General features: G+C 41.7%; 1 protein-coding gene across 1 annotated transcript in view; it reads right to left on the reverse strand.

The window, feature by feature from the left end:
- Positions 1–245: 245 nt before the first annotated feature.
- The window catches only part of LOC116391897 (neuronal acetylcholine receptor subunit alpha-3-like), a 17,639-nt gene continuing 7,241 nt past the window's right edge, over positions 246–10,643 (reverse strand). The window contains exons 2-7 of the mRNA XM_031862886.1: positions 5,834–5,973; positions 5,695–5,739; positions 5,503–5,612; positions 5,097–5,304; positions 3,681–4,736; positions 246–1,572 (exon numbers count right to left, since the gene is read on the reverse strand). Of these exons, the coding sequence (XP_031718746.1) occupies positions 1,447–1,572; positions 3,681–4,736; positions 5,097–5,304; positions 5,503–5,612; positions 5,695–5,739; positions 5,834–5,973 (1,685 nt within the window). The 3' untranslated portion in view covers positions 246–1,446. The remainder of the gene's footprint in view (positions 1,573–3,680; positions 4,737–5,096; positions 5,305–5,502; positions 5,613–5,694; positions 5,740–5,833; positions 5,974–10,643) is intronic.

Consider the following 10,643-nt stretch of genomic DNA (forward strand, 5'->3'; position numbering starts at 1 on the left):
TACTTGTTTGCTATAATATTGTACAGACGGTTCCTATGAAGACATTACACTGACACATCCATTAACATTCTTTGAAGGTTAATAACTTAATAACCGTTCTCCTTCATACTCGACATGAAAAATGTTCCTCCAGTGTTCTTCCTCCCATATTTCATAGGCATTACGAATATTTGTACTCTATACATTTAATCCTTTTTTTATTTCATCCATTCACTTTCTGCACCCCCTTACTCTGATATGGGTGATAGGGCTAATTTCAGCAAGAGGTCGTGTACATCTGTGACAAGTGACTTCAGTATAGTAAGAAATTAGAGCATCAGAGAAAACCCTCGGAGATACAGCAAGACATTCACACAGAGTTTGAGTCCAGGACCTTCTTTATTATTAAATAACATGAGACAGTTTGGCTTTTAATGTTTTTTTTACAAGTTCAATATATACTGTGCAATTCAAAGTGTTTCTATACATTGCAGGTTTGCAGTGAAGTTGTGAATTCATGTGCAGTGCGTAATTAAACTTAACGTGAGCACATGTGGGAAACACGTCGTGTGTGTGCAGCCGTAGCCAGTGTTCCTTCTCAGAAGTCATGCTTAACTCTTATGTGTTTTACAAACGTATCTACAGGGAAAAACTATCTGACAATAGCAAAAGTAGCAGCTATCAGCACAACATCATACATATTATTACCAGCTGTCAATATTTGTTTTTAACTTAGTCGTTGTAGACAAACATACTGTACCACTTTTCTCGAAAGTATGTTGTCTTTATTGCACCGGCTTACATTGACAAAGTCCAACTGCAAAACTCATGAAAGGTATAAGGTTCATCTTTCTCAGCCATTTGAACGTTGAGATGTTCTTCAAATTGCTATTATGACAATACTTACTACAATAATTACCTGACATTGTTAAACATATTGTATAAGACTGTACAATAACAATGACTGGATATTTTCAATAAAACACACAGAATGGAAATGCGGAGACGCATAGACACAATGGGAGACAGCCGTGAAGAGATACGCTGTAGGCAGTGGAAAGGTCAAAACATGGCACAGGAGAGGAGAAAAACAGGGAAAGAGGAAAGGAAAGAAGACTTGATAATGATGTCAGAAAAAAAATCTGTGATGGGGCGGAGGAGACTGGATAACAGCATGGCATGCACTTTGAGAGGGCAAGGCAAAGATGAGGTGGGGAAATCAGGGGAAATCATGTGAGGAAATAGACAGCTGAGAGCCATAAGTGATAGCTGATTGTGGAGTCCCAGAGAAGAGCATGAGACGCAGATGAGAGACAAAATGCCAGAAAAGGAGAAAGAGGCGGTTCTGTGTTTGATTTGAAAGAGCTGCAGGAGGGATAATTCCCAAAGTAATTCAAGCGGGGTACAGAGACAGACAGGAGTAGACAAAAAGAGAGAGAAAGAGACTTGACAAAGACAAGTTTCTCATTAGAGAAAGAAGCTGATAAGTGGCTGGAGGAAGAGTCCCACCGTTCCCAACACACACACTGTCACAAAAACCCACAGGAAGATCCTGTCGATGACCATGGCTACGTACTTCCAGTCGTCCTCCACCTGAGGAAAGGAAGAAAATACATTTTGGTGTGTGTATAAGTCATTCATATATAACATATCTATGGCACACAAATTCATAGGCAAGAGCACTTTTCTTCCCAAAATGCTCCCAGCAACCTTTGCTTAATGGTGATTGTAAAATGTGAAGTTACTGTGTTAACGCTACAGCTGAAGTGCTATAAGGGGTGTGTGTGTGTGTGTGTGTGTGTGTGTGTGGGTGTGTTTGTGTCTTTATGCGAGTTTGTGGGTTTCTGTGTAAAAGAGGCTGAGAGATCCTGCAGTGTTTACCACCATGGCTACTGGTGGAGTGGTTTGGTACAGTGTGTGTGTATGTGTGTGTGTTAGTTTATAGTATAGAGTATCCCTTGATCAGTCAGGTGTGGACAATAGGATCATGGCTGCACTGACCATAATGCCATTGTGTGCTATTCTGCATGCATCAAAGAAATATCCCAGCTGTGTTACGAAAAGATGGAGCTGAAGCAACAAACGTATCAGGACCATCCAGAGGGTGCAGGAGGCGTACACAAAGCCCCCCCATCTGCAACAAACAAGCAGCTTTCCTCTCCCTTTATAGCTCAGAGTAAATGGCTTTCTACACCTTTTACTAAGCTAGGTAGAATATCCACACGCTGCAGAGATAACAGACATACAGCACTGCTTTGTTGTTGCATGTTTATGTCTATTTGTGTGCTGTGTACTGTACATTGTGGGAGCTTAATCTGTGCACACCAATCTGGGGACAAAACTCTGGTCCCCACAAGGTTCACCATTTATTTTAGGGCATTAGGACCAAGTTAAGTTGAATGTTGGGGTTGAGGACAGTAATCCAAGCCTCTGTGATGACCCTCTACCTCTGCCATGGCCTGGAGGTTTTGTCTTTCCCTTGTGCTTGCGTCCCACCTGAAGCCTGTACTACGAAGCGAGTTCAACATACCCAGGGCCTCTTTTGGTTATCTGGCATTAACAAATGAAGGAAGGATGGCTCCTGTGTGAGTGTGTAAATGACCAGATCTATAATATCACCGCTTAAACATCTTTACAACGGAAAAATGCCTACTGGGAGAGCACGAGTAGAGCCGAGTAGAAATACATGTGTGTATTCCGTTACGTCAATGTGTTGCTTAGATGAATTCTTATGGTGTTTGACAATATTTTAGCCGTATTCCTTCAGCTGCAACCCCGGCAGTGTGAAACCGACTTGGGAGCAAATAAAAAACTGAATTTTAAAAACATAATGCTAAGCAGTAATAAGGTTTCCTTCCATAACTTGTTATCACCCACAGCGTACATTAAAGTAATCGGAGCAAAGTAACACTGCATCCAGTCTGTGAAGCTGACACGATGAGAGAATATATGCAGATGTTTTTTTTATTTGCTCCCAAGTCCGTTTCACACCGCCGGCGTTACAGCTGAAAGAAGAAGGCTAAAATATTGTCATACATGCCATAAGAAGTGAACCTCTGTCGTGGAACTGAAAACCCTAGAGTTAACCCTGAAGTTACCTCGCTAACCCCAGATCCTGCTTTGTGTTACAGGTCTCTGGTCAGCATAGTATGTAATAGTGCAACAGCACCACACCTTTATTTTGTTTAGTTCTGTTTTGATTATACTTAAATCACCCCACACAAACCTTTCACATTGATCTGCTGATCATTTCACACTGTTAGTCAGAATATATTACCATTTAAATAAATACATTTTATACGATCGTGTGCAATCGTGTGTCATTATTTCCTTTTCTGACTAAAAGTTGGGTTATGACACCTAGTCCCCATAAGTATAGTAGTTTAAGGTTGTGTATGTCTCTATCAGCTGTATATACTGTACGTTAATGTGAATGTTTGCAGTTGCAATTTAGGACTGCTCTCATGGCAGAACATTATCAACTTCCACTGTAAAGGTGAAATCAATAACTTTGTGTTCATGTTCAAGATATAGCAAAGATGTCTGAAACTAATGTTAAAAGTGCAGTAAAAATATAAACCTAAATATGTTTGACTGCACTGGCACTGCCAGCTCAACTGACAGGATATAGTGCCACACACATAAAAAAAATAGTAGTATTGTTGTTTCATTATCAAGACAACTCCAACTTGCTTTTGTACCTCTTTGGCTTTGTTGCGAGTCCTCATGTTCTCTGCGATGTACTTCACGCTCTCTATGGCTTGCTTGATCTCTGGCGACACCACGGAGAAGGCAACAACAGCGCTGACAGGCGAAGGGGCATTCAACGGACGCGGCACTTTGGGCAACTCTGATTCCTGGGGCCCCTGGGTTGAGGGAGCCTGTGGGGGTGGAGGAGGAGGAGGAGGAGGTGGAGGAGGAGGTGGAGGAGGTGGCCCCATTGAGGGTGGGACTGGAGTCGGTACCTCTTTGCCTCTGTAGGGGCACCTCCTGTTTATGTCCCGATTCATGTCCCGATTCATCTCACCGTACTCCACACAGTTCATGGAGCCACCAGCTGAGGCAGCCATTCCTCCTCCTCCTCCTCCTCCTGCCCCACCATCCAGAGGTGAACACGCTACACCCCCAGTTATACCCCCAATGCTTACACTTCCTGTGCCACTTCCTCCTCCTATGCTGCTCTTTCTCTTTTTCTTTCCCACGCTGCTCCTTCCTCTTCCTGTCCCTCCTGTAATACTGGCAGGGGAGGAGCAGCCCTGGTCGATGGGCCGCCTCATCAGCATCACTCTGGGCAGCACCCCAAGGAACACAGACCTCACCCACTCTGGCATAGTGTGAGTCATGGGGGTGCGGTAGTGGACATTCAGCACAAAGACAGTGATGACGATGCTGAGCGTGACAAAAATCATGGTGAAGAGGAGGTACTCGCCGATCAGAGGGATGACGAGCGACGTCGAAGGGATGGTCTCAGTGATGACCAGCAGGAACACAGTGAGCGAGAGGAGGACGGAGATACACAGGGTGACCTTCTCGCCGCAGTCAGACGGGAGGTAGAAGACCAGCACCGTGAGGAAGGAGATGAGGAGGCAGGGGATGATGAGGTTGATGGTGTAGAAGAGAGGCAGGCGGCGGATGTAGAAGGAGTAGGTGATGTCCGGGTAGATCTCCTCGCAGCAGTTGTACTTGATGTCATGTTTGTATCCTGGAGCGTCGATGATCTCCCACTCTCCACTTTCCCAGAAGTCTTTCAGGTTCACCTGATGAAATGCAAATGGGAAGTGAATATTTTGAGGAAAATATGTATTTGAAACTCTGTTGAAAGAGACAAAGGCAGTGACTAGTTTAAATTTCAAAAGTTGCCTCGAGCAACTTGTGACACCTCACTAAATGTTTTCTGGCATAAAAGTGAAGGAATTTAATAGATGTGAAGAGATATGTGCACATAAAAGGGTATTTGTGCTTCAGTACTGAAACATTCCTGCTAAAATCTCAATGAGTTCTCACAAAAAATACAATATATATTGTGACGTAAACATGCCATGTAGAATAAAACTGCATGACTGCTACAGTACATGGCCAGGATCTCTCCCCCCTTTGCCCCAGAGACTCCCTCTGACCTTTGACCCAATCAGCACTAGGTCGATCTTGGCCTTGTCATACGTCCAGGAGCCAAACTTCATGGAGCAGTTCTGGTAGTCAAAGGGAAAGTAGGTGATATCCATGGGGCAGGAAGATTTGAAAATAGCTGGGGGTACCCAGGTAATGGTGCCATCAAACTTCAGCAGAGCCTTGGTCTTGTCTTCCACGAGGAAGTCACCTACAGCACTTTGAGAGATGTAAACGTCGTGTCAGTTAAAGGTCATTTAACACAAAAGACGGAGAGCATCAATAAATGGCATTAGCATGTAGGAAGAAGAGAATTATGAAATAATTAGAGGGATAACTCTGCACAGTTGTGTCTCTCAACATATTAGGCAAGCTCAACATGGAGCTCTTCTTTAGCATTCGTACACCAAAACGTACTTGTTGTACAAAACAATGTCCGGCCTCCAAATCTTATTGGAAGGAACTCGTATGAACTCGATCCCATCGTACTCAACAGGGGCCCATTTCAGTTTGTAGTCGTTCCAGACCTAACAGACAGACAAAACTTAGCATAAATAAATCAAATGTGTCATCACTAATGGCGTTACATAAAAGATAAAACTCACTCACATGTCTCAGCCACAGATTGGTTTCCATAATCTGATTCACCTCATCCTGTCAGGAAGAAAAGAGCAAATTAAACACCAAGAGAAAAGGATGCTTTTATAAAACATTTGATGTGTTTGTATAGAGATGTTCATTCTCTTACCACTTTGACCAGTTGAGACATGGAGACCTCAAACTCCACCGTGACTGGATCTGATACATTCTCCACCGGACGGATGAACTGGTTGTACCTCCTGAACAACCTCCGAAATAATCTGTCCTCTCCTTTAGATGAAAAACAGCCTAACAAAAGAAAGAAGAAAAAAAACAGTTAATACTTAAATACATGGGTTTGTTCTTAGACATTCATACATACCATGAGTCTTTAGAGATATGCCACTAATTAAACATAGATCAAGCCAGATATTAAAATCTTATTGGAAAGGGTGTAATGTAATCCTGGGTCACTAAAGACCGGAGGTATATGCCTTTAAGGGCATTGAGTGAAGGGAAATTATCATCATGGGGATGATTAATCAAAGGCAGAGGTGACTTAAGATGAAGTGCTCCCTACTTATCTCTACATGCTGGCTGTGAAACATCTCAGACTGAACTGAATTATATTCAAAAAGTCCAAAATATAAGTTTTTTTTTGTTTTTGAAAATGTTCATTTCACTTGTTTTTCTTCACAAGCATACTTTGGGGTATTTGGCGAATTATTGTTCCCGAGTGGAAACGTTAAAGATCAGTTCAACCAGTTATACATATAAAATATTTAAGGTTTAATTACTTAGATAAACACGAATAAAGTTCCTTGTGTGTCACACTAGATGTCCTGTTAAGTCATTTATAGATGTGTCTTTTACAATGGCGGTCTCCGGGGACCACAGCAGATTTTCTGCCATGCCTCATCCACAGCTCTCAAAGCCTTCATAAATCAAGGTTTAAATCCTGTTTGTGGGTCTGGTGATAGTCAAAAGTCGGGACATTTACTGCTTTAAATTTGGGTGTCATGGAGCTAGTTAATTAGCTAAATTTAATTTAAGTTAATTTGACTTGACTTAAGGTCAGCCACTAAAAATGATTTAACATCAGTTTCTGCTAAAGAAAACCTTCCAAAGACACAGAGACGTTTGTTATATTCTCATATCAAGCAGTCATTTCACCAGAAAGCCTTGAGAAATGTTTTATTCTTTCAGAAGAAAGTGAGTAATGTGGGCTACAGGCAGAAACAGTCACATTTAATCTACATTGTCTCCAGAACAACACAGCTCACACAGAAAGAATAAGCAATATTCTCAGTGGCAGCGGATATCCTAAGCAAATAAACCTGGACGTCTGAAAACATGTTTTAGTTTGATTTAGATGAAATTAACCCTTAAACTGTTGAATCGATGCCTCGTTGCTCTGGATGGAGTGAAGGCTGTGAGAGAGCAAAGTGTGTTTCGAGGGGAGTTTCTATTTCCTGTTTAGATATAGAAGATGCTTTAAGCAAAAAGGAATGGTGTGCCGTTGGCTTGTGTGTCTGAAGAAGTGTGTGTGAAGGATATGTGAGGCTGGACTGATGGTCATATTGTGTAAAACTGCCACGAGTAACACTGATGGCCTGTAGAGCCAAGCCTCACTCATAGCACGCATTCTCATCACCAGCACAACCTCATAAACACTGCGCCAGTGGCTGCAATGAGCTGCAAATCCTCTATACAGTACATAGAATAACGGAATGAACATAATCGTTCACTTCCTCTGTGTCTTCATCCCATCTTTTCTGTTTCCTGATCCTCTTGTTTTGGCTTTTATTCTCTGAACAGCCTCCTTTCTCTGTTACCGTTTTCTTCTGGGTAGCTTTTGTACGACCTTGGATTTCAAACTTGACTGATTGGTTTTGTTAAAGCAGAGGCCAACCTCTCCCCTCACGGCCTCCAAGCCGAGGAGGGACGCACACATTATTCAACACAGTCCCAAACCGTACAACCTGCACTTACCGAGCTGCGCGAACCATTTTAGAGATCGAGGCAAATGTGCTTCACCAAAAGGGCAAATAGGTCACAACCCATATACACACAAATAGCTACATTCACGGAAAAGGTTTGTTTCCTTGGCAACGACTAAAAAAAAACATGGCGCTTTAATGGGACACTTTCTTGTTGCGCAAGTCAGTTATCTCTCGACAAAGCAGAAGCTTGTAAACATGAATCACACAAACCTTACTTTGATATTGTTTTCATGTCAATTTACTCTTCATCACCTTCAAAGATATCATATCTTAATAATAAAAAATGAAAATAATAATGAGAAATACAAACAGCAATGTATTATTTCAGGCTACTTAACTAGTTGACCTAAGCTGGTTGGGCTTTAGTATTAGTAATGTGCATGTCTTCCACTACAATAAGACACTATACCTGTTCACATACCTTGAATAGAATAATAATGCTGAAACAAATATTTCATATTCAGTGTTTTGTACTGTAAGGTCATAAAGCAGTTTGTCCATTTATTGCCATTGGGAGTACACATAGATGAATTGCAGACATCTCAGATTACAGTCTGTCTGCTTTCTCATTTTGGGAGACTTGTTCAATTGCTCATGTTGAAAAAAATCAGACTGGCCAGGGAAATAAAAATGTAATTGAGGTTCATCCCTGTTATTATATTTGAGCGGCAATCTGAATCTGAAGCATGTCAAGCAACGTAATACAGTGAACACACTTCTTAAGCTTTTTTACATTTACAGGTTTTAACAATAATTTTAATTTAACCTCACAGGGGACTAACACAGCTCAGGGGTAGACTCAGCTTACCGAGCTAAAAAATTCACACTTACATAATCACAACATCTGGTGCACATAAAACAATGACCAAACAACAAACACAGTTATGATTCCGGACACATAAATGAGGGAGAATATGCAATGACCTTATGTATCCCTATATATTACACATGCAATTAAATTTAAATCTTTACCCCTCCCTCCCCTAAATATTTCAAGTTCAGATGGAGCACACACAGCGGGCTGCAGGCCAGCAGAGGCATAAGCTATTCATCAAGTTCATTGAGGTAAATGAAAATCAGGTCACACAGCTTTTTCCCCCATCATGTTTATTCCCCCAAACATTTTCTGCAGCATAGCCTTCATCAAATCATCAGGATCGCCACCCCGATGAAGGCAATGTAGCCGGAACCATTTGGGGTAGTAAAACGAGAGAAAAACCTGATTTGATCTTTCTTTTGTGAAGTTTTTGTCCTAAGATGTTAACAAACTAAAAATAAATCAGAACCTGTCAGACCTAGTTGTCTGTGGGTAAGACTTTGCATTTGCTATACCGCTTCAAAACTCTCAACAAGTTTTCTGAGGTCACTGGCATAGAAGAGTTGAGTCTTAAAGCTTAATGAGAGGGCCTCTCTCCTGAGACACATGGGTAATTTCAGCTCTTGGTACCTGCCTTGAAAACTGCCCGCTGCTCCCTGATTCGCTGCACTCACAGAAAGTTGTTTAAGCCTCTAATTGGGCTAGGGGAAACCAGGACAATTATAATCAGTCAATTAATTGGACCTTTTATTCACTGTGAAAAAAAAAATGAAGCCAATATTTTTTTTTTCTCTGTTGCCACATTCACTCCTCTAATGCCCTTCTTTGTTCTGCCACGGAAGATCTCAGACTTAATTTAAAGGAAGTTAATTATAACCTCTGCCCTTTCACCACAGATAATTCTGCACACACTCACTGCCCTCTGCACTCTGGTGCTTAATGTAAGGATTTAATTTGTGTGAGAATTTATGAGTTTGCCTGTGAAAGTGAGGATGTGATAGTGAGCGAGTTAAAGTTAAAATCCAGCGCACATGTAATTCCAACTGATCCAGCTGTGGTATTATATTTTCAACATAATAGGTTCTTACAGCTTTGATATATTACACTGAGATGACATTCATTTTATAGAAAAGCTGACACCTCTATCAAAAGTCACATTAAGGGACTGATTGTTTTTTGCCAACACACACTTTAAAAAATGTTTTTAAAATGATTCAGACCGTTCCCGGAGCAACAGGTATTTTTCTTTGAGCCTGCCTGAGTGACAGCAGCAACGGCGACATCCACTTCTTCCGGCCAATGTAACACCAAAATAATAATAATACATAAGTCCCTCCCCAGTGCTCCCACCCCCGCTCACTCTCATAAATAATAGACAGTATTTAAAACAAGACTAAGAGTCTACAGCCATGCTAGCAGATCTGTGAGACTGTCCTTGGGCACAGCGGTGCTTTCAAGCTAAATGCTAACTTCAGCATACTAACAACCTCACAGTGGTGCTAGAGAAAAAGAGGATCACCAAAGGCATTGGGATACATCATCTGGGGATCATGAATGTCTAACAAAATGTCAGTCCATCTCATAGTTTAAATATTTCAATCAATGCCAAAGTGGTGAACAACGATCCAACATTGCTATCTGGAGCCACGCTGCTATCTACCCACCAAAGACCTCTTGTCTCGTGTGTAGACATCGTGTGTAGACATCGTGTGTAGACATCGTCGTAGTGCATCTGTCTCAAGCTTTAGAAGAAAGTTCTTAATCATTGAAAGCAGAAATGTCTTTGCCTCCGACGATGAAAATCCCATGACGTCAGCTTGACAATCGTATTTCACTCTACCAGACATGCACTCTTTCCTTACCCTGCCTTTGTGACGCAGTAACAAAATAATGAGGTTTTGCTCTGAGGCAGATGAAGCCAAGTCACGCAGTCATGCATTTCACCCTTAAATAACCACATTGATTTAGAATTAGCGAGCCAAACAGTAAGTCTGTCCCCGTCTCTCGTGTCTACAGGAGCCCAACACTTCAGAAAGAGCCGTGGCCTGTGGGAGGCCCTTTGATCATGCATGTGCTTAACAGGATGAGCCTGGCAGCGAGTGGTGGACAATCTGAAGGAACTAATTACCCTCCAATAATACACTGCTGACAGTATGTGT

This window comes from Anarrhichthys ocellatus, unplaced genomic scaffold (genome assembly GCF_004355925.1).
Source record: "Anarrhichthys ocellatus isolate YVR2014 unplaced genomic scaffold, GSC_Weel_1.0 scaffold27, whole genome shotgun sequence".
Classification (NCBI taxonomy): Eukaryota; Metazoa; Chordata; class Actinopteri; order Perciformes; family Anarhichadidae; genus Anarrhichthys; species Anarrhichthys ocellatus.